This window comes from Apteryx rowi, unplaced genomic scaffold, assembly GCF_003343035.1.
Source record: "Apteryx rowi isolate R43461 unplaced genomic scaffold, aptRow1 scaffold_99, whole genome shotgun sequence".
Classification (NCBI taxonomy): domain Eukaryota; kingdom Metazoa; phylum Chordata; class Aves; order Apterygiformes; family Apterygidae; genus Apteryx; species Apteryx rowi.
Genome location: NW_020451304.1, coordinates 1,493,441 through 1,518,043, shown reverse-complemented (window position 1 = coordinate 1,518,043; position 24,603 = coordinate 1,493,441). Strand labels below are relative to the sequence as shown.

At 36.3% G+C, this 24,603-nt stretch overlaps 1 protein-coding gene across 3 annotated transcripts in view; it reads left to right on the top strand.

The window, feature by feature from the left end:
* Positions 1–24,603, top strand: part of FOXN1 (forkhead box N1) — a 26,910-nt gene extending 2,307 nt beyond the window's left edge. The window contains exons 2-9 of one of the 3 annotated variants that reach the window (XM_026055225.1): positions 3,147–3,295; positions 5,269–5,769; positions 8,024–8,131; positions 13,149–13,276; positions 14,091–14,187; positions 20,325–20,532; positions 21,104–21,631; positions 23,713–24,603. In XM_026055225.1, the coding sequence (XP_025911010.1) occupies positions 3,173–3,295; positions 5,269–5,769; positions 8,024–8,131; positions 13,149–13,276; positions 14,091–14,187; positions 20,325–20,532; positions 21,104–21,631; positions 23,713–23,981 (1,962 nt within the window). In that variant the 5' untranslated portion in view covers positions 3,147–3,172 and the 3' untranslated portion in view covers positions 23,982–24,603. Of the gene's footprint in view, positions 1–3,146; positions 3,296–5,268; positions 5,770–8,020; positions 8,132–13,148; positions 13,277–14,090; positions 14,188–20,324; positions 20,533–21,103; positions 21,632–23,712 lie in introns of all 3 variants that reach the window. The other 2 variants (XM_026055224.1, XM_026055226.1) reach the window with 2 other exon arrangements.

Below are 24,603 nucleotides of genomic sequence, written 5' to 3'. Positions count from 1 at the left end.
GGGGGGGGGGGATTCCCAAATAGTTACTTCTTTCCTGCACTGGAAAACATCACTGTGATTTGGAGAGGTAAAAGATGATTTACTGCTTTGGGGAGGGGGCAGAGATGAGAGAAGAAGATCACAAAAGCCAGTATGTCAAGCAAGAATCAGTAAACTCCCGAAGGCATGCATGCAGAATGAATTACGAATTGGGGAACATCCAAACACACCTTCCTCTCATGAAAACTGATCTCAGCCCCAAGGGATGGAGAGGGCATTTACAGTAACATACAGCGTTCAGAGCAGCTCTGATTGCTTAGACGGCGCAGTGCCGAGCTCTGGTGAAGTGTATCACCAGCAAAATGCCTGCCAATGTCCAGAAGAAACACAAAAACAAGGATTGTTTAAACTATGGATTGGTGCCACAAGACTCCAGTCATGCAGAGCTAATAGATCAGCTGCTGCTACCTTGCTTGTCCAAACACTCAGCTGAGGTTACAGTTTCTCACTGTTTTCTTTTTTTAAAAGGTATTTATCTTATCATAGGAGCCTAGGATTGTCATGCAACATTTACAAGAGTAAAAATGACATGGGCTGTGGAGAAATGGTTCCAGCTACATCTAGGATAATCAGATACCTTTTTCCAAATCAAAGCATCATTGTTTTCTTTAACAAGTCCTACATCTAGGTAACCTACAATTTCCTTAAGCCCTCTCACTCCCAAGAACAGTTGTATGACTTTATCGTAAATGATTTATTGTAATCCTGATTATCGACAACCTCCACTGAGTCCCACGTCCCCCCTCTTAAAGGAGACTTGTCAGTAAGTGGTTGGATTTTTCTTTTCTAAAAGCTAAATTAACACTGCAGAGTTTTGGGTTTTGTTATACGTTATTTCAAAAAAATAAAGTTAGGCTCCTTAATGCRCATTTTAAAAAGGAAAAAAAAACAATAAAATTTAAAGAAAGAAAGATAAAAGGAAAGATTTTTGCAGTACATTAATTAGGCATCTTCCACTTACCTGCATCCATGGCCTGCTGTGACACATATCAGTGAAAGTAAAGTCACAAATAGCTTTCAGAGTGAGAAGTTGTTGCTGATTTTAAGGCGAAAACTAAAAACGGCACTGGAATCATAGATTTTTTTTTTTTTTCTCAAATGGAATATCCCTCTGAAATGGATTCTCAACAATGGCTTTAAATAATCACCACTGAACATAGGTCATCAACCTGATACTGTTTTAGTACAGGGCTGCTTCTCATTTAATATTTAGTAAAACACTCTCACTGTACAGGGAAGAATAATTATAAAATTAAAATGGCAGTAAGACTCCTCCTTTCATACCAGCCTCCATGAGACAGCAGAATAAAATCCATAAACAAAACCTGGCAAAAGTCTTAGAGAGGAGGGACAATAATCATTTGGCTTTCCTGGTCCACATTGTATTAACTCTCCAAAAAACCTAGACACATTCACTTTGTTTTCAGAAAGGGAGTCTGATTGCCTTCAGTAAGAAGAGCCAAACCTTTCTGACCTGTTGAATTAGCTCTTTAGATAATGCTTCTTTTCATCTGGTTCTTTCACAGATCCATAATGAGAACAGAATAGCTTCAGACATTGTTACAGTCCTCTGAGCTTGACTTGCTCATTTTTTTATTCTCATGAAATTGATTTTCTTGAAATGAAAACTCCTTCTTTTCCTTTATCTGGGACCATTTGTCAAATGTGTCTTGCAATGCAAGTGTCTTTAGGCAAGAACTGTAAGTGTACCAAAGCTTTTAATGAAATTCTAATGCTTGAGACCACAAATTAGGTAGCTGGGTTGAAAAAATGCAGTATAAAATAAAGGTCAGATACAGCTTTCTCTAACCTTAAGCGGGAAAATTACACCAAGAAATCGGCAGCCAGTATGGAATATTTACAAAGATACATACATGTATATTTCCAGGTTGTCAGTTTTTCCCACCTGCTCCCTTCAAGATGAGCATCAGTTAGAAGTATATCTCCTCATCTGGCTCCATTTAAGCTACTGGGAGATGAGCCTGTGCCTAAGACATTTGTGAACTTTAGCTAACATCATTTTTTTCCTGATATACTAGAGGTCTCGTACTCAATTTCCAAGCTCCATTGTGCTTTATCCCCTTAGGCAGTGCAGTCTTACTCATCATAAATATAGATTTCTCTTTGAACTATAAAGGCAAAAAAAGTTTTCCACATTTTTAAGTGATATATCTTTGTTAACCAACCCTAATAAACCCCTTAGTTATTTACCTAACAGCCATTTAAACACATGGCAAAGACTTTGCAAATTAACTCTTCAAGTAAAGGGGTTTTTTTCCTCTCTAATTTGTACAGCTGAAGTCTAAACTACGCATACAAGACATCTTCATGTAGGTACACACTTGGTGCAGCTTTATGTACATGATATAGGAGGGGGACATGACTTGTTCCTTTGCAGTTTTACTGTGAGGTCACAGTGAACGAGGACTGGAAAAAACAAGGTAGAAAAACAAAACACTAACAGGTACAATTTGTTTCTCTTAACATTGAAGAACACCATCAGATATGTCTCCTATGTCCAAAGAGCAAAGATTGGGAACTTGAGAGGAGAGAACTTAAAAAAAAAAGTATGGAATGATGCAAGTTATTTACATATCTCAGATACATTTAATCATGCAACATAGAAGCAGAAAGTTCAAGGGATTGTAACTAATAAAAAAAAGCTAAAGCAAAAATTTAAGCCTGTAGCACCCATCATTCTAAGTAATGATAGTAAAAATGTCCTTTACTTTATATAGTCCTGAAGAAAACAATGTGGATGCATAAATATAACAATTTCTCAACAAAGCAATATCGTTAAATTTGTATAACCCCAAAGCAATAGATTTTCATTTACTTATGAAACTATGGAAGAAAAGTAATGACTCTTTTATAAAATTTAGTAATACCTACATATAACTCCATATCACATCTCCATTGTAATTACACCTGCATGACACTTCTCTGAGAGAAGAATACAAAATTCATATGTATTAGAAATTCTGCAGGATGGGTTATTGTTGAGCTGGATATCTAGCACTGTCTAATTATCTGCAGATAACAAGATAGTTTCTTTCACAATTTTGATTTTAGAAGATATTTATTGTGATACAATTTCCTTATAACAGGATTTCAATCTGACGTGGATTTGATAATGGTTTCACTACTCCAAGATCAATCTAATATTAAGTTTTCCTCTGCGGACACTCTGGAAAGGGACCAACAAAACAACCTCATGAAGACGCAGGGGAATTCGGTATCCCCAGTTCAGCAAACTGTGAGTAAGATGGGTCAGTTCTGTTCTTTTTCCTCAGAGGCACAAGCTCAGATAGAACATTCAGCAACTGCTATACTAAATCTCAGCATGCTTACCTGGCAACAAAGTAAACATTTGAAGTGTTGTTTTTGAAGTGTAGAAACTCTATTTATTGTTCTGGGATAACGTTAAGCTCCATGGTAAACTTCCCAGGTGATTCCTACTAATTAAAAATAGACAGATAAAACAAAAACCATTTTTTTTAATTCCTGGTGATTAAAAACAAAACAGGCGACCTAACTAGCTACTAATCAAGTACAAATGCTACATTTAAAGTAATTCTCATCCATTTCTAAATAAAAATAAAAATAGAGAGAAATCAGAACATTGTTGTCTGCTCCCTACCAGTGGGGGATACCTTCAAGCACTTCAGAATCCCTTGCATTTTTTTTTTGTTTTGTTTTTGGAATAAAATGATCTCTGTTTTGGTGCCTATATATTCACCCTGTTTACCTTTCACAAAAAAAGTACAACTGAGAATGTGGTTCTTTTGCTGCCCTAGTGTGATATGTTTACGTAAACCACCTGATTTGGTATTTTTTGGTCAAACAACAGCAAAATAACCAATGTTGTACTTTATTATGAAAATTTCAGGTGGAGAACTGACAGCACTGCCATTCATACAGCTTTACACAAGTAAGCAGAGGATTTTTTAAAATTATTATTTAACAAAAGATATCATAGACACACATATTAGGACTATAGAGGAGAACAAGGAGACAGGAATTAAGAAGTTACGAACCAAGCATTTTGTTTTCATCTGTGAAGCCAAAAATGCAATGAGGTCAGATTTGCTTTTTGCAGGTATCCATGATAGAACAAAGTTCCTAAATTAATACCTTTGACCTACAGGAAATTAGATATGTGTTTAGAAATCAGGAAAAAAATGATTGCTTATTTACACACAGACCTTGGTGTAGATGAATGAAAGAGTCCTGCCATGTTCCACTCTGGAGAAAGCATTGTTTTTTATTTTAACTTCCCTTTGGGACTTCTTGAAATCTGGTCCTTCATGAAGGGATACATTCCTTTACCTGTTCTCTTATAATATTGTAAGACCCAGTGTGAATTTAGAGAGGGTGGGTGAAAAAGGGACCATTTGATAATCTAGTCTGACTTCTCGTATATCACAGAACATTACATTTCCCTTGTACTGAACACAGTAACCTGCTTTTGACTTATGCATGTCTTCTCAAAAAGCATCCAAGCTGTTATTCATCCTTGATGTTAGGGAAAATATGCATAATTTCTAAGCTGAATGTATTCAGCTTCAGGATCCAGACACTAGCTCTCGTTAAACCTTTCTCCACTAACTAAAGAGCCCTTTAGTAGCTGGGTGGTTTTGTTTGTTTGTTTGGGGGGGGGGGGTCGGCTGTTTTTGTTTTTTCTAAAGTGGACAAGGGAAAGGAGGAGATGAGACAGGAAGATGGTTAAAATGCCTGCCTAGAGCCTACATGTCTCACTGAATGAGTGTGGCATTGTTAATGAAAGGAAGTGATGTAACTGGCAATATATGTGGCAACTTGTAACACCATCAGAGAATGAGATCAAGCCTATTTGATTTGAACTTGTATTTGACAAGGCTTGAACTTATCATATTCCTGTCGTTTAAGCTTTCACCACTTGATCATACATCAGCTCTTCCCCAAAAATGTCAGACCAACTAGTCAATAGTTGCTTAAGACATCCTTTTTTTCCTGGATAGTTAGACAAATTAGGACTATTTCAGTCTTCCAAATTCTTTTAGTCATTTACTTTTGATAGGCTTTGCATACCAGGTCATCAGAGCACTCTTGAGATCTTTTAGGACTTGTCTATGCAAAGGTGGCCAGGATTAGTAATTGTATAATATTTATCAATAATATATATTTTTAATTGACTGGAAAAATATTTGTTCATCCTAATCCTAAATAAATGCCAATAATTCATTGCAGGATAATCCCAGTTATAATTGCCAATCATATGATTCAGACGGCAGGACAGAAAGGAAGAGTTCAGAGTCTTCTCACAGCCCCAGCCCTGCTTCTCCAGTCCAGGATCACATTCATGGGAGATACCCTACAAGCCAAGGAATTCACTGTGGCAAGAACAAATTTAAGGCCACTTTCACTACTGAGAAATTCAGAAGATACAGTTACGAGGAAAGTACTGTAGGAAATTATGACAGGTTTCTCAAGAGCAGTAGAAACCCCTTTCACCCTTACAAGAGGCAGATCAGCGAAGATGTCTTCCAGGAAGCACATCAAGCCCTCCAACCAGAAGGTGCACCTTTCAAAAATGCAAGAAGCATTGATGGTTTTGAGGATCTACCAGGATCTACAGGCRCTGATGAGTCAGAGTCATTTCCTACTCACATTCCAAACATCTCCTCAGAACAAACATGGTGTAACAACCTCCAATACAGCACAAGTCAAGATCACAGTTCACAAGTCATGGTCAGTATTTTTTTTTTTTTCCTGTTTTTAAGTGAAAAAAATATACTTTTGGAATAGTTTTCTTATCTCTTAACATGACTACATGGAAACTAAGTCTTTTGTCAAGTTACAGGCTAGAGCTCAGGATAGACACGTTTATTTGTCGGAGTTCTCTAGTCTATTGCCTTTTCCTACTGAAAACCAGTCATCAGAAAGGCGTACAAAGATGAATGATTTTCTGGTAAACACAATAAATGGACCTTAAATATCCAAATTCTTCCTGACAACAAGGTTTTATCTCACTAGTTGTCATCAACTAGTGTTTTCAAGGGACAAAATTTCACAAAACAATATTTTTAGAGCACAACAAAATGTGTATCTGAGAACACACAGTTTTATTACAACTGCCTTAGCTGATCTGCATTTTTCTGGCTGCAAAAAACATCAGTACTGCTTACAATTAAATAAAAGATTAAATAAAAGACTGCCTCCAGATATTCGAAGCAGTCTATCTAGAGCAGCACAGAGATCCCTGAAAAGCAAGGTAAATGACCTTTCTGTATCTCCACAAGGCATCTCTGCTGTGTAAAGCCTATCTTCAGAATCTAGTGTAGGCAAAAACAATGACTACATCTGCCAGGAGAGGGCCCTAACCACTGGCTCTAAACCACTGTGAGACAAAAAATGCAAGGGTCACTGAAAGAAAGGGGGGGGGGGAATCTTAAATGGATCAAGACAGCTCACCAGGGACGGTGGGAGGATGCCAGCGTACATACCTGGGGAGGAGATGGGGACTGAAGCCATTCAGGCTGAGGAGAAAATTGATCAAAATCTCTCATTTCCTGCATAAATAACCCATCCTCCAGATCAGATGAGTTTAATGAGCATTTGATGAAAAAATTCACGTTTTCTTCCCAAATCCCTGGGCTGCAAGATGCAGAGAACAAAGCTAACACTGCAGGTATGCTTTACCAAGTATTACCTCTGACTACTCAGGAAGAAACTGGCTACTTGTTAATGTGTCTACTGGTTCAGTCAGCATGCAACTTCAATGCTCTTAAATGGGTTACACACTGCTGGGACTGTAGTGCCTTCACTACAGTCCACAAAGGCAAGTTAACATTTCTGGAAAACTTTACCTTATGGTCACCAAATCAGTACAGGCATTTATTAATACTGAATATCGCATTTGCGTGGTGCCAGGATATTGGAACAAGCCTAATATGCACTCATCTATACTATAAAAGGTGGTCACTACAGACTTACTTTAAGGATAAACACTATTCAGCTCCTTGAAATAAAGCATGCCCACAGCACCAGCTCTCAGAAGAGAATTCCTGGCCCTGGATGTTAAGTGGAGGAAGGAACCTCAAGTCAATCATCTGAATTCTGGAGAAGGACACTACTTAAGATACATCATTCTTGGCAGTGTTATTACCAGCTAGCTCCATCTAGCCTTCTGCTTAAGATGCAGGTTGTTTGAATTGCTCTTCTAAAGCAGATAGGTTTCAACACACACTTTATATGATGCACCACTCTACACTCTGCCTAAAAGACAGCAATATTTAACATTCAGAAGCCTGAGCCCTTTACTAAATCAAGCCCTCTGTGCAATCCAGGACAGAGACCTGGGAGGATATGTAAGTAAATAAGACCTAATCCACTTCTCTGTGTTTATTTGTATGGCTGCAGAAAAAAACATGTTCTTACTATATTTTCTGTATCTTAATCAAATTCAGTATTCAGCCTAGTGTGATTCTTCTCTGCCACTCCCTTCTCATGTATTATAGTCCTCACTTACCCTCTACCTAATGATTAAACTCCAATGTTGTCAGCTTGAGGTACTCACAGTCTGCAAGATAAATTCAAAGAGTATGAAAAAGAGAGAGAGAGAGAGAGAGAGAGAGAGAGAGAGAGAGAGAGAGAGAGACACACGTGCACACTCAGGAATGAAAGCTGGCACATCCAACTTGTGTAAGTGGGGAAAAAAAAGATAAATAGAAACTGGCATTTTCTGAATTGTTCCTTTTATGGAATTTTAACCATGATTTCTTTTTTAGAGTAGCAATTACATAAAGGCAGGAAACAATGTTTCTTCTTGTACCTCTAGAATATAAAACCCATTCTATGTAACACTTGCTGTGTGTAACAGAATCAAGTCCACATAAGTAAGAAGTAAAACTAAAGACATATCAGGACAGTAACTGACACTATTATTTTATTTAAAATTCAGGTGTTTTCTCTAATAACACCTTCCATGAATATTTTCTAGCAGGATTCAGACATCAAGCTTAGGACATCCCCACTGGAAGGACAACCCGGTCTGTACTGTTATCAACCTCAAGTGCAGCAGATGTATTGCCCCTCACATCCTTTCCATCAGGTCAGTGCAATATGTAGATGGAAAAAAAAATGTATTTCTTACTCTATATTGGTATATTAATTATGCTAATAATACAAAGGGGCAGGTGAAACTATACCTATTAATTTTGTATTTGCTGGGAAGTTCATGTTTGTATATGTACATTTTGTTTATGACAAGAATACCTTAAGAGAATCAAATCTAAATGCATTTAAAAATGCTCAGCCAGAAAATAACTTGTAAAAACAGAATCTTGATACTGCTTATTTATATTTTCACCATCATGCTCAAGAAAATTAGCTTCAAAACCAGATGAATTGTTTTAACTGTTGGCATTTCAAGACCAGAGGGAGTTAACTGTGCTTTAACTTCAGAAAAAAAAAATTAAATGCATGTAACTGTATATTCAAAATTCAGATCAAACACAGAAAACACTTTTAAAGCAAAACTTCAACAGCAAGATAATGCTCACCTTCACCAAGATAGAAATATGCTTGACAAAACACATTTACTATTAAAAAACCCAAAACATTTATTTAAGGTGAAATTAAGAAAATGAGGCAGAAATCCATATACAAAAAGAGCATAGCTATCAAAAATCCCAACCATCAGAATTGAATTAAATCAAATTTACAGAGAATTGTTATATCAGATATTTGAATATAAAAGCTCATAGTTGAGTTAGGACTCCTTGCATCCCAGTGGCTGAAGACTGATATTGCATAATCAACAGTACCATCTCATTCAACTTGCTCAAGAAGCATAAAAAATGTGACCAACAGAACAGTGATTTATAACTGTGTAAAGAAAACAAAAACAGGTTACTGTGTGATACTTCATCGGGACTTTCAGTTTGTATGGTGTTACTGGCTAAGTCATTGAAATAGTAATCATAACATTCATCATAAATTCAGTCTCTAATGAGAAAAAAGATTTTTGGCATAATTTTGGTTTAAGAGAAAAATTAAGTAACTTTTGCCTACAGATGTTGAATGACCATAAAGTACAAGAATGGCCATATGTAGGAATTTCATGAGTATTGATAAAATTAAATTTTCTGTCACAGATGAATTTTTAGGAATTTTGTCTTCTAGAGTTTTACAAAACATTACTAAGGAAGAATGAAAGTATTCCATATCTAAACAGTGAATTTCCACTTTTTTAAGGGTATAAGTCTTGTACTTTTAAATCCCTCATCTATCTACTGAAACTTCAAGTGCCTCATTATTACAGTATATAACCCTCCCTCATATGCAGAGAGGAACAGAATAAGGACTGAGTAACTATCAATCACTTGGAGAGCCTCAGGGGTCTTTTAAGGCCTTTCTGAACTTCTACTGTCTGGGAGAGTTAAAATAACCAAGAGGATGAGGTGGCAAGGCAGCTCAATAAACAGCCTGAAATACTGAAACTTGCATATAGTAAACTTCTAAAATCAGGTTCCTTTTACTGTCATCTTTCTCTTCCTACTCCCTCAGCTGTGGCCTGCACCTGTCCACTAACTGGACATTTTATTTAAATTAGCTGAAGAACCTGGGGGCACAGAGGTTCTCTTCAACTCTGTCTTTTTGCAACCCTTTGCACAATGACAGGCCAATTTGCTTAGGGTGGCTAGGTACTACAGAAGTTCAAACAGTTGCAGTATGAAGGGCTTTTCATATCCACAGCCTCTTTAAAAGACAAGCCTGTGAAGTTTAGGAAGTGTACAGAAGCTATTAGATTTGGGAAGGCATAGGTAACAGAGGAAGCAATTCTCATACATGGAGTCAAGATATATGCTAGAGAATGATCTCACTCTTAGCTTTTTCTTTTACCTATCATTCAAACTTTCCGCTAGCCAAAATATCCTGAACCTTATTTTTTTGCTATAATGTGGCAAAAAAGTAATGATTTTTTTAAATTCTTATCAACACCATCATAATTAATTTACCTGTTTTTCTTGTTACCCTTAAATTCAATAAGTGATAAAGGGTAGTATTAAAATTAAAAAATAATAAAAAGAAAGATGATATTACAACCATAGTCATAATCTACAAATACTGCTTTTGTTTTTGTTTTTTAATTTTAGAGGAAATTGGTCCCAAATTAAAGATTAAACTTACCACAAATGCTCTGCTACAATTATAAACTAGGTCCCCACTGGGATTGCAGCACAGACATTATGAATGTGCTACAGCACCATATATCTCATGCATAGTATAGATGTCAGGTTTGTGTGTTGCTTTTGCAGAAACTCCAATTATCTTGTTAATTCATTTGAATACTTTTAAATTTTTTTATTCATTCTGAAGCAGGCACCCTTCCCCGTCGCTGCTGTTTTGATACTAGTACTATTACTACACATTGGTATTAACCACATTCAAAAACCTACAATGTTACAGCTGAAATGCACCTTCTGGGAGTTGCTAGGCAAGATACAACAAGCACTACACCAGAGGAAAGTCTTCCATCCACCTGCAGGCTGGCACTGTGACAGATCTCTTGCATTGCAGCAGGTTTCTGTTAGACTTTTCAATATTTGTGCTTATTTATGTTACTGTAGTAAAAGTATGGCAACATGTTCTACTGCTCAGGAAGAAAAATGCTAGGTACAAGCAACCAAAGTCATAATAGGTAGAAATACTAACCACCTGCTATAGTCAGATACTAAGAAGTGAACAGAGCATGTAATACAAGACTGAGAAGAAATGGAATAAGATCTTTTGCATGAAGCAGCTCCAGTATTAAAATTTTACATTTCAAATTTGAATGGAGCAGAGCAATTTGAATCACTGAAAAGTTAAGTAGAAGAGAACGGGCCCTCTAGCCTGAAGTGAAGGTTGTTCAACCCATGCCTCACTTTTCGTTAGCAGGATGAGAGAGATCAGTTCCTTCATTAATTTTATCCAAATGATAAAATGGCCTTACCTACCCCTTTGCTGGACACAACACAAATGATGAGTCATAAGAAGAATAACTTCTTACTGATCTGAAAGAAACAGCAGACATTTACTTAAATTACTTACCCACCAACCATGAAAGACTGACATCTTTTATTCCAGTTGTGCGACAGTAAAACCAGCTCAAGCCTGTCATACCAGACCATTCCCCAGCCTCTGTTCCCTCAAATAGGAGTAATGAAACAAATAAAAGAGAAATAATTCTTAAAGCACCTAGTTCTTGCCTCTGGTGACGACATCACAGCCAGTCACATCTTAGCATCCTTTCTTCCAAAGAGGCATTGAAACCAATAAATTCAAAATTATTATACGAAGTGCCCAATTTTGTACTCTGGTAACAAATCCGAACACATAGCAACAAAGCAGGCAGCATGGACCTGTGTGTGGAAATTAATTTTTAGCTGTTCTGGAGACTGCTGTTTCGCCCAGTATTTAGTTTAACAGGGCAGGACATGATCAGTTCTGTATGTCTCATTTCTTTCACCCTGCTCACTGTAGTAGAGAAGTTAGTATATCTGGTATGGTTTTCTACATTCTATTTCAGGACATTCCATATTAGAAAGATCACAGCAAACAGGCAAAAATTCAAGCAACAACAACAACATTTCTGAGAAACTGAAATAAATTATTCAGAATTCTCCACAAAGGAATAAACTATCAAAATATTGCAAGTACATGGTAACCACTCACAGGCATTTTAAGGGGATACATACCAAAAGAAACAGAAGTTATTGGTCCAAAAATAAGAATGATAGTAAGAAGCTAAGAAAGGAGAAATACAAAGTAATTACCAAGAAACTTTTCCTGACAACTCTGGAAAGCTACATTATAATCTTTCAAAGGAACCATAAAAACCTCATGACACAGGACTTTTAGAGCTAAGCTGCAAAGCACTAGAACAGGGCTCAGCAACCTTTGAGTACTAGGGAAGGCATGCAGGCAGATTTTTAATAGCATACCACGTGACTCCTAATTTTGGCCATGCCCTAATCCTGGCATCTTGAAAGATTCATCTGTAAGAGGCAGAAATCCCTCTCACACCGAGTTCCAAGTTCAGAGGGATCTTTTGCCTCACAGAGAGCCAACTGATGGTACCTTTCCTTAGTGGGGCAGCATGTCTTTGCTCTTGAAAGTTGCTCACCAGTAGGGTTTAAACTGTAATTTGGAAAAGAAAAATATATGACCAACTATCATGTTAAAAAATACATAATTGAGAACATTCTTGCAGAAACTGTGACACAGTCAAGGGTATCTGTATGTATTTTCTCCCTCTTGCACCTGATTTTTCCATTGGCATATTTCTATCATGGAGATACCATGATAAGCTAGCCATTGCTTTAGTATGTCTTGTTTGCTGGACAGGTTTAGAGATACTGAAGAGATAGCTTAGTGTTTCAGTCTCAGGTAGCATTCTGCTGCTTGTCCATAGAGGTGGGGTGAGGATAGCATATACTATCTTATTTTAGGTACCTTGGCTATTCTCTTTAGGTTTACGATATAGAAAATGGAGAAAAACAAATTGTTTGTGGTGGTATTAAACAGCACTTAAATTTAACTCCTGCTTTGACCTGCCTCTTGGATAAGCCTGTTTCTTGCCACTGACTGTGAAGGGAACCCACACAGATTAGCCTCACATATTCAAAACAAGGTCAGACAATATGAAAATCCATTTAGGCTGCCAGAGGAAGAAATGTCTCATATGTCACTCTCCTGCCTCATGAAATGAAATTACTAACTTATTCTACAATACATTCATTTTAATATATACCCTAATGCCATTCATCTGCTAATGCTTTTGTTACTGTTGTTTGTTTTTTACTGTCTTGCCTGATATCAGCAAAAAAAAACGGATGCTTTGGAATGCTATTCTCTCGGGAACAGATTTTACACACCTTGGATTTTTATCATGGTGCTCCCCTCTCTAGCCTTAAAAAAAGGGGGGGAGGGGGACCATCTTTTTGTGACTTGGCATAATAGCTATTAAATGTAGGTGGAAGACAATATCCTTAAATTAGAAAGTTTAATACTGTTATTAATAAGGAAATATTTTTGCGAGCTTGTTGGTAAGCCAAGTAATGCCTCCTTTATTGCATCACCAGTATCCCTCAGGAGGCAGCTATCCTGTGACTTATATTGCTTCTTCACACTACCCTTACCAAAGAATTGCTCCTCAAAGCAGTCAAGAATCCCAGCAGCCTCTATTTCCAAAACCCATCTACTCCTACAGGTAATTAAGTATTTTTTCAAGTCCTAACATTACAGGAAATACAGTTTACCCATGGCATATTTCCAGCATAATTTGCAATAACATGCTTACTCTTATTTGTCTTGTTCCCAGTGTGCTCTGTCCTGTTTGTATGAATCACAAGATGTTCCAGACTCTGGGGCCAAGGCAAAGGGAAATGAAATGCTGTAAAGCATGTGAACAATCTCCAATCACTCCCACAAAAACTAGACTTTTTTCTAACACAAAATCTTAGGTGTTGCACATTTCATCAGCACAAGACTAATCACATTTAGTAGCATTTTCCAAGACCTGAATTAAAACTGATTCTCTTTCCAGTTAATAGTGCCAGAGGAGGTGTAGAAAATATCAGATATGCTAGTCGCCACACAGGTTTAGCCCCCTAAATGGAAGTTTAGCAAAGTAAATCAGACAATTAAGTTTTACTTATATCTTCAGTCACTGTCAGTCTGATATTCTCTTGGTGGCCTTTATCAATTTAAGCATTTAAATACAACCTTAGAAAAATACACACAATAGCAGGATTTGAAGCCTGTGGTCCTGATTCCACTTTCTATTAATTTATTTTAAACTCAAGACAGACTCTCTATATTCACTTTAACAATTACCTCTAAAAGTCATGAAGTATAAGGAGATTGCTTATAAACAGCTGAATGAAAATTTTAAGCATCATCAGTATTCACGCTACAACAGTGAAACCCAGAATAATTGCATGTACTGTAAAAATCTTGTTTTTTTTCTGCTTCTGAGGAGTCAAGCAGAACAAGCTAAAATATTTTTCTTTCTCTCCCTGAAGCATCCTGATCTTCATGGCACTTAAAAACAGCAAGACAGGAAGTTTGCCAGTCAGTGAGATTTACAATTTCATGACAGAACACTTTCCTTACTTTAAGGTGAGTTCTGCATTTACAGGGGAGGAAAAAAAAATTCTCTCTTTATTCTTCCCTGCATGAGTGGGGATAAGGGAGGGGATTCAATCTATGAAAAGGTATATTTTTTTACCAGACTAATATCAAATCAATTATACACCATACACCTCCATGTTCACAGACTGGTCAGGATTTTATCCCAGGTCTAAGCAGAATATATGAACATAGTGTGTGGTAATATTTAACACAAAAAGATATTAAGAATGGCTCCAACTTTGAGTTTGTGTAGACAACAAGCAGCCAGTTCCTCACTATCAAGTCACAAAAAGGATATATATATATATTTTTAAACACATTCATTCCTTGTTCTCAGACCTCAGATCCAGGCAGAACTGGTCTCATGGGTTCCTCTGCCATCAATAGCACTTCCAGACTCACGTGGAAGCAGAGGTTCAAGGTTATCCCTGCTCTGTTCTGAAGCTGGGATATCGGTCTTAAGCAACTTCATCACTTGTATGCACTGTACAAAGAAAAGCACACTCTGTGATAAATGGTACTAAGCTCATAATTACACAGTAATGTTGGTGAAGGTAAGGGTGTATGGTTTGCAGCAGATCTTACTGACATTTAAATACATGCTATAAGAGAGAATGGTTTCTTGCATTTGGAGTGCAAGTGGAGAGAGATTAGTCAGCACACGATCCAAGAGTAGAGGGATTACAGTTTGATTTTAGAAAGAGCTATAATTGAATCCCAGGCTGCTGCTCAACATAAAGCTTTATTCTTGCTGATTCCTCAAAAACCTCACTAAGATCAAGCGACCTACAATTGTCAACAAACCCCAAAAATGAAAATAAAGCAACATGAGTCTGTCCTGTTTCCTACTGCAAGCAAACATGCAGCAATTCAAATAGACTTAAAGCAACTATAGAAAGGGAATTCAAACGTTTGTATTAAATAGTCTAAGAATAAATGTTCTGATACAATTTTGCAAGTGGTTTGGATACTAACTGAGGATGCCTGCAAAACAAGTAAGATTGAACACGTCAATAGTCAGAGAAAAGGAATAAAGAATATCACAGTGGAAGAACAGTGAGGATCCATTATAATTCCATTTTCCCAGAATTCCAGATTTCCTCCAAAAGGAATCACTACTCTATTATTTGTTCAGAGCAAGAGAAGGGAGAAAAAATAAGAGATCTACCATGATAGTTCAAAAAGTATCCCATCACAACATCACTACTCATAATCCATAGAAACAAATCTGAGGCACTCTTAATTTGTGCAGTTAAGTCACAGGGACACAACCTATTTTTAAGCTAAAAAACACATAAAATTAAGCAAGCAATGTAATCTAAATGGGGGAGAGAAGAAGGGCAAAATGGTACATGACAAGAGTATAATAGCTATACACTTTTTTCATTTTCAAAGCAAGAATAAATTTTAAGACTTGTATTTCATCCCTAATGAAACATTAACTGTACTTTCCATGCATTTTCCACTAGTTGCATAAAATATTTTAATAAAGCAAAGGAAAATAGTTTGAGAATTATGAAAAAAATCTCAGCCACAACATCTTGAAATTGATATTTTGCAGAACTACTCTTTGCATAGTGCACAGATTATGTAATCTACAAAGTAATACAATCCTAACTGATCACTGTTTTCTAGAAAAATGGTGCAAGTAAATTTCAAGCAGAGAGGTAGGAGTATTAAAAATAAATTTTACAGGCATAACACTATGCCCACATTTATCCATCAGACTATTCCAAAATTCCATTCTCCTTTGTCTTACAACACAGCTGATTAATAAAATTAGTAGCTTACAGACCAAACGCTGCTACTGCCAACATACACAGAATTCTTAAGATACAAGACTGTAGCTCTACCAGGTCTCGCCTTCCTGGTCTTGAAGTTAAAGGTATTCTGGCACAGTAGAAACGCTCGGGAAACATGCATCCTTTCCTCACCTCTGCGTACATAGATGTGTAGATAGGTGCATCTTCTTATGCCTCTGTGTGTGTACACATATGCACATTAGGTATAAAAGAGTTACTCAAAGCTGTAGTAAAAATATACCCAATCTAAACCTCTCCTTCTTACTTATCAAAACATGCCTGTTCCACAGAGAGTTTTCTGCAGATCCTCATATCTTTCTCAAAGCATTAAAAAAAACAAAACCAATGAGAATGAGGTTATTGCCTTCATATGTATTAAAGGCAAAGAACAATACAGAGGGTACTTAGTGGAACATTACACATTTTGTGAGTTTTATTTTTGCATTTTGCTTACTTATATACACAAACAATTGAATGGTTACATTCTGAACTTCCTTAACATAAGCACAAGCAAACAAGCAACCAAATATTATGCTTATGAGGACTAAGCCCTATCTACCTCTGGTCTTTAAAACAGCCCACAGATTCATCAATATATGGCCAAAACTAGTTTCATCTATCCTCTCTTTCTTTGGAGAATCTTCAGCAAGATAAAATAATATAAAATCAGCAAAGACTATTTTGTTGCTGCTACTAGAACTCACTAAATAGCAGGATATAACAGGAGGAGGGAAAGCAATTTAAGTTGGAGAGAAACACAGTGCAAGTGTACATAGAATCTTGCTGGGAGACATTAGATGATACAAGCCTAGTCAAATTAACTTGCATTCGCTGCCACAGCAAATTTAGTTTCTATGATGCAACAATCTCATTTCTAGTTGAAACAGAGCAATCCAACTCCTACGTCCTAAAAAAACATCTACGCAGCTAAAGTTGAATTACTCTTTGATGTACCTCTCCCTTCTCTTGAGAGCTAGATTTAAAGAGAAAGGATTTTGCAAGATCACTGAACTCTTTAAACTTCAAGAGGCGGTTAGGATCAATGAGTCTGTACAATAATATTTTTGCCTGTCATCTTTTTTCTCTTTGTAGTGATTAGTGTCTCTAACAGAAAGCTTTAATCTTGTTAATTGGAGTTATTGCCAGTGGTCCAAGAGGTTAGAAAGGTCTGTGGTCTGACAGAACGTAGAGCAGCAAGTACTCTCTCGCACTGTCAAATTCCACACTTTTTTCATACTACTGAATGCAACAATAGCAATAAAGAGCCACAGCAACAAGATTCCAACTGTACAAGAACAACCTGAGCGGTCAGAGCTCTGTTCCTTAACAGAGAATCAAATGTTATTTTAGTTAACTGGTGACGTACTTGCAACATGAACACATTGCTGGAGTATTCTGACAGGGCCCAGCTAGGTAAACAACTATTTTTCTCGGCTCAGCAATAAAGTTTGATGTAAGAACCTGTTCAGCTCTTGGCACTAGGTCTCCAGAATAAGTCCGTGTACTTTTTGCTTTTACGTTCCTAAAACTGTCTCATAGTTTACACCCCCACACATTCTGAAAACCTCTGAGAAACACATGCCACTCCCATCTTCTCCGGTGCTTAGCAGAAACACTAATTAACCTGTCTAGATGGAGACAGAGGTATATGTAATCTCATGCACAGGGTGAGAAATATGAATATTCTTTCAGGATAGCACATTCAGTAGCAAAGTATATATTTTACCTAGGAAAAACCGTTTTATTTATTTTTGGAAGTGACTGAAAGCAATTTGATCTACAAAGGAGAAAAACTGATTCACCACCTTTAGTATTAATCTCTGGCAGAAAAGGTTTTAAAGGCTTTTTTTTTTTTTAATAATAATAGAAGTGCAGGTTGCCTCACCTATAGGACTGGCTGAAAAAAAAAAATAGTGAAATGCTGACATGAGGTGGGCCAAAAGGGTAGAACGGTGCTGTTAAGAAGGGAAAAATCCTTTACTTTTTTAATAACTAATATGTATTTAAACTCCACAACTAATTAACACTTTAAATGAAGAACGCATGCATTAAATCTGACACTTAGATTCTTCAGCTGGGATGTAAACTCCTTATCCCACAGTAGTCTCTCAGAACAAGCTGGGAAAGAATAGATTTCAGAATGGTGGTAAAAGTAGAATTTCTTTCAAAGTATTTTCAAGAATTTATGGTGTATCATATGAAAGCAAAAATGGACACAAGTCTAAGACTTCCTCTAAGATCTTTTTTCGCACTAACCAGCAATCAGAAAAACTATCCAAAGGTAGGCATGCTATATGAAAAAAGATTCATACTACTAAAACATAAGAATGGAAAGGAACCTTAATGCACATAAAAGGGAAATTTTAATTTTTAACTTCTTAAAAAAAGATTATGAAAATCATATTTATTTCTTGTGCTCTTTGTTCAATAATACTCTGTGGTTGGTATAAACAATTATTATGAAAAATATTTTACATTCATGAATATGAATCATCAGTGGCACATATGCAACTCTACCCACCTTTCAGAGAGTTGTTTAATTTTTTTTAATTCTTATGACACACAGATGAGGATTTTTTGGAAACAAGAAAGGAAAAAGCATCCAAAATTGATTTAAAAAAAAAAAAAAAGAAAAGAAAAAAAGGCCTTACATACACTAGTACTGAAGATCATTCTTTGTAATCCGATGAGCTTTAAAGTCTTTCTCACTTGAGATTTCTTCTTTCATCTCTGCAAATGCAGACCTTTTGGAAAGAATATCATTTGACTGACACAGGTAAAGCTACAATTTATTTTTTTTAATTGATCTTATAATGGCAGGGGAAGAAGAATAGCTGTACTAACAGTTGCATCTATCTCACTGAAGCTGGTAGGAGTCAACCTGAGAACCCCATGACTGCATAATATAGCAACTCATCTTCCCCTCTCCCTTTTCTTTAAGATTATATTCAAGTGGGAATGAGCTCAGGTAGCTTCTACTCAGAAATGCAACAAATGGCATTGTACAGTGCCTACCAAAAGAAGAACAAAGAAGCGACACGGACAATTTACTGTAGGAATCTTTTGATACCAGTGACAATACTAATTTACAAATCCTTAATGTGAAGGGCAGTGTTTTCTGGCTGCATGACTAAGTACGCAGAAATGAGTGAGATAAAACAAATAGCAACAAAGCCTATATGGAATAAAACGATACAGAGCCACTTTTTCAAAATCAGTAATTTAGACCAACGCACAAACAGACATTTCCCATCAATATCTGAGAATGACAATCTTGCTGGGTACTTCTTTCTGCATCCTTTCAGCAATATTCATTTTTACAATTCTTTTACAAGCAATCAAAAAAATTAAAAATAAAAATATCAGTTTGTAAGTCAACTGACAAAAATGACCAACAGTCTCAAACATTAAAGTCAGAAGAAATGCCTCCACTTTTCTTTTCAAACTTTATCCTAACAGAAAATAATGAAAACATAAGCATTTGAAAATATATGAATAGACAATGATGACAGACAAAGTTATTTCCCATTTTGCAGAAACATATTGCTACACTTATACGGCAGTGAGATTTTTTGGCACTAGGTTTTCTTCTCTTTCCACTCTTGTACTTGAATGCAAAACCGTCCTCAAGGCAAGGAGGGAATTTTGTTTACCTCATTAATCAGAGACTGCCTAAATAAAAATGGAGGAATCATTTTAATGAAGGTTATATGTCTTGCTCAGTCTAAAGAATCATCCAGCTTCTACTACTGAGTTAAAAATAAATGCAAAACAAAAAGATGCGGTGATCAGATCTAGAAATCAGTATCTCATCTGAGGGACTTGTGATTAAACTATTTGGTTATATAATTGGCTCACATTCAAAGTTACACCTACATTATCAAGCTAAAATTCTTTTGAAGTCTACCTGGACACTTAACTTGAGCCCAAGGAGCATGCAGTCCTTCAATTATGTGTTTGAAATTTTTCTACATGTTCCAAAGCAGTTTAAGAAGATAGATTTCCTTTTAGCTCACAGTCCCTGAATATAGTTCTTTATACACCTAATTCTTGTGATTGCAAATTCACTTTTAAAAATCCAGTAGCCCTTCTCTGACAAGGCCAACCTTCTTACTTAGATCAGTTACTATTTTATCTGATTCCTCCCTTCCTACACAACATGACTGCAACATTTTTGCAGCCTCATTATAACATACAAGTTTCATATTGTAGAAAGTTTTACCTAAACAACACTTCTTATAGTCTCACCAGTCAAAACGGAGATATATATTTGGACATTTCTTTCCTTCAAGTTCCATTCTTAGATTGGATTTGTTTTTCCAGACAGCTCCAGATGGCTGGAAGAATTCTGTACGCCACAACTTATCTTTGAACAAATGCTTTGAGAAAGTTGAAAACAAGTCAGGCAATTCTTCTCGGAAAGGCTGTCTGTGGGCTCTGAATCCAGCCAAAATTGATAAGATGCAGGAGGAGCTTCAGAAATGGAAGAGGAAAGACCCAGTTGCTGTAAGGAAGAGTATGGCAAAGCCAGGTCAGTAACACATTAGTGTATTAGTTCTCAAACAGCAGTCCCGAGAACATTTCTTTGCAGTATGCACCAAGCAGTATAAGAGAATTTATAAATCCTTTAGGGTAATGATTGAGAAATTTTCCTGGGTATGACATGATTGGCAAAATGAAAAAGCAGAATTAAATAAGACCTGGTTTTGCTGGAGTGCTTTCAAATAGCCACAATGCTATAGTACGTTCTGAAGCYTAAAGAGGCACTACTTTATCACTTCATCAAGAAAACATTTTCGCTTGATATCTCACTAAAACAAAAAACAACACTGAAATAAGTACTAGGGAATAAAATTTGAAATTAACTAATGAGATAACTACCCAATCTTTAAACAGGACCATGTGATTTATTAAATACTCACTTGGCACTAATAATCAAAAAACACTTCAGGCTTTTGGAGTACTTATCCTAGGGGTTAGAATGAGTGCAATGGGAAATAAAAATGTATTTTCTGAAGAACACTAAAATTCTAGCTGCAACCTATGAATATAAAGGCTCTGTTAGGAATAAGTAAAGTTATGGATTCTTTCTTCTTTTGTAGAAGAACTTGACACACTGATAGGCGATAAAAGTGAAAAGCTGAGATCTTCAATCATGTCCTGCAGTCCAACTGGTGTTGCAAGTGCATCCCTTTCCAGGCAGATGGCAGTCCAGTCCCATTCTTTATGCGAGCCCTCTCTTTCCTCTGGTATACCACAGCCATTACACACTATCCATACATCAGGAGCTCTACACGTCAAGAACCCCTTACCAAATTTGCTCGGAGGGCAGCAAACTGCATGCTATACATCGCCACAGGGTTTTCCTCAAATCTCAAGTACATTAATGCAACAGTCACCTGACCCTCAGACCCTGTTCCCTTCTGGGGAAACTCAAAATGAACTCAGAACTCAACCCAGCATCACCCAGGATTCTCCACTGCCTGCTCAGACTCCCCCCATCTGTGGTGTGAAGATGCTGACAGAGCACTCTACAGCCAGGACAATGCAGGACACACTCATGCAAGAAGGCGATCTCAGCAATGATATTGATGCTCTTAATCCATCCCTGACTGATTTTGATCTCCAAGGTAGGTATCCAAGGTATTTCTATTTGGTAGATTCAGCCTTATTACATCACATCCCAATTCCGCCATTCCTCCCCCCCTTTCCAAGGTATCCTGCATTAATAAACACTAGCAGAATGAACATATGATTCATGTCCTTTTTTGAACTATTTGTCCTTGTCACTGCTATAGAGGCCAGCATACTAGGTTACATTATTTTGCACAACATGAAATTTGACATTATATCTTCAAAAAGTTTTCCTAGAAAGATATAGATTAAGATCCGGGGTGTGTGTGTGTGTGTGTGTGTGTGTGTGTGTGTGTGTGTGTGTTTAATAAATAAATAAATAACCTTACTCTCTACTAAAAATACTAGTATTAAATACTGCTGTGCAGTATTTCAAATGTTTTTATTTATTTATTCAGATGTATTTTCCATTGGAAACTACGCAGGCACAATTATTTGATGCATATCAAAAGAATTATTGTGTGAGGAGCAGAAAGAGAAATACTTTCGATTGAATTTAACATATTTATTCAAATCCCTTTCTTATCTTTGCTCAAGAGAGTGCTATTTACTCCTTCACAAGTTTCACAGGAATTCATATGATCCATGCACTAAACAGTAATATTTTAAGAGCTGTTCTTAAACACTTAGCCATGTAGTGCTGACACTGAAGTTTGATATTAATTAAATATTCTTGAATTAATAGGATTTGAACACTAAGAACATAGCTTTCCACTGCAAAAATAATCAAAACACAGCAAGTTTATATTAAAAAAAAAAAAGGGAGGGGGAATGATAAAGCTCTTGCTGCATCAAATAACACATAAGATTTGCCTTCCTGCACAGAAAACAAGTGGTATACAAAGCATCTAGGAGACAGAGCAAAAACGCAGCCTTAATGATCTACAGGGACTGAGCAAATGCAATTGCCTTGACATTATATTGTCACAAATATTACACAATCTAAGGCAATGTAGAACATTGTGAGACTATGTTCAGGTGACTGCCATGCCCAGGCTGCTTTACTTAAATTAACAATGTATTTTTTGAAACTTAGACTTCATCTTTCCAGCAGCAGGATCAGATATTCCATTCCTATCTCTTAACCTCTTCCCATTTTAAATAATTGCTCTTAAGCATGCTCATTTGTATTGCAAGTATTCTGTGTGCTTGACCAATATGGTATGATTCCATCTTGCCTCYGTCCTTGCCTTTTATCTTAAATTATTTTCTTTTAGCTAGGTTTTTTACTTACTTTCTTTCTAAAATTATCTAATCTCAAATTTGAGTTTCTAGAACTTAAGAAAAGGCCTCTTACACTGTCAAAATATACTTTACGTAGCTGGAGCAAAATGACTGCACAAAAAATAAATCAAACTTACTCAAGCAAAAGTGCTAACCTTTATCCCATTTGACAGTCTATAGATAGATAGATAGATAACACGTATAATTTTGGAGTAACAGTCTCCCCACCACCACACCTACAAGAAAATCTTCATTGATGTATACAAAAAATACAGCCCTCCTGTAGTAACATCTATTTAGCGCTTCCACTGTGATATGCATATTCAATGAAAATATGGAAAACTTTTAGAACACTTTAGAAAAATTCACATTTCAGATCTTTTGCTGGGTTAATCACGTCTAGCAATTTAATTTGCAATTCAGATAAAGTTACACCGTAGGAATAACAGAAACCCAGTTGTGCAGTAATATTATTTGCAGATTTGTCCCACAAATTGCCATTAGCTCTTTAATATCTTAAAAAGAAAACAGAGGCAATTCTCCCTTTCAAAATTAGTGCTTCTTTCAACTAGAAGTTATGCTACATTAGGTTACATTTGCAAAAAAACCTTCGCAATTAACAAGTGAAACAATTTTCTTAAATTAACGCTTTCTCCCTAAACTTAAATTCGTCATGGAGACAGACAAATAATAATTATGTAAAACAATCTTTCTTCTTTCTTATTCATAAATGATTAGTAGTACCTACATATACAGCACTTACAACTGTATAATTATTGATTTCTCCTATAAAACAACATTTCAAAAAGCTTATAGAAAGAAAGTTTAATCAATCCATTTTGTTTTGTTATAGGAAATCTTTGGGAGGAGCTGAAAGATGACAGCCTAGCTGTGGATCCCTTAGTTCTCATTTCATCATCCCCAACGTCTTCTCAGTGTTTCCCTTCTCATTGCCAGATGGATAATAACAGTAGCAATAATGTCAGCATCCAAAATGGAACTCCACACAGCAACTTACCCGATGTACAGCTCACTACTCTTTACTCTGCCTTTATGGAACTGGATACAGTGTCTCCTGCCTACTTAAGTAATTCTGGATCCAAACCTATAGCACTAATGTGAACCACATACCAACTTAATTGTAGTTATTTTGTCCAAATACAGCCTTAACAATCACACACATTTACCTATTCTGATCTACATCAGCTACAAATGCTGAAACTGTGTGCATCTGAATAAGAATGATCTTTTTCCAGAACTCGTCTGCAGGATATGTAGCTTTACCATAATAACTTTCTACTAACAGATACTAAAAAATTTGGAAACACTACTTAAGGATAAAATTTGTTAATGGCTATATTGGTCAACACCATTTTAATCAAGCCATCCATCTTCTGCATCTTCCTGAAACAAAAGACTAAAAGAAGAAAACAAATGATTGACAGATATTTTTTATGAAAGCTGCTTGCAAACAAACATAGATGTCAAGGCAAACAAAAATCTCTCTAACTTATTTCCTGATGCCAATGATGTCAACAACATCTGCTACAGACCACTACAAAATATCCACATATCAAAAACATTTATAGTCCCCTTGAACCAAGTTCTGGGTTTTGAGGAACAAGAACATACACTGAAAATTGTGCAAGTATTAGAAGATAGAGGACTAGCTGCTTGGCAGACTAAAGCAAAGCAACAAATATACTTTAGTGGAAAGTTTTACTGTGTTTAAAAAGAAATTTAA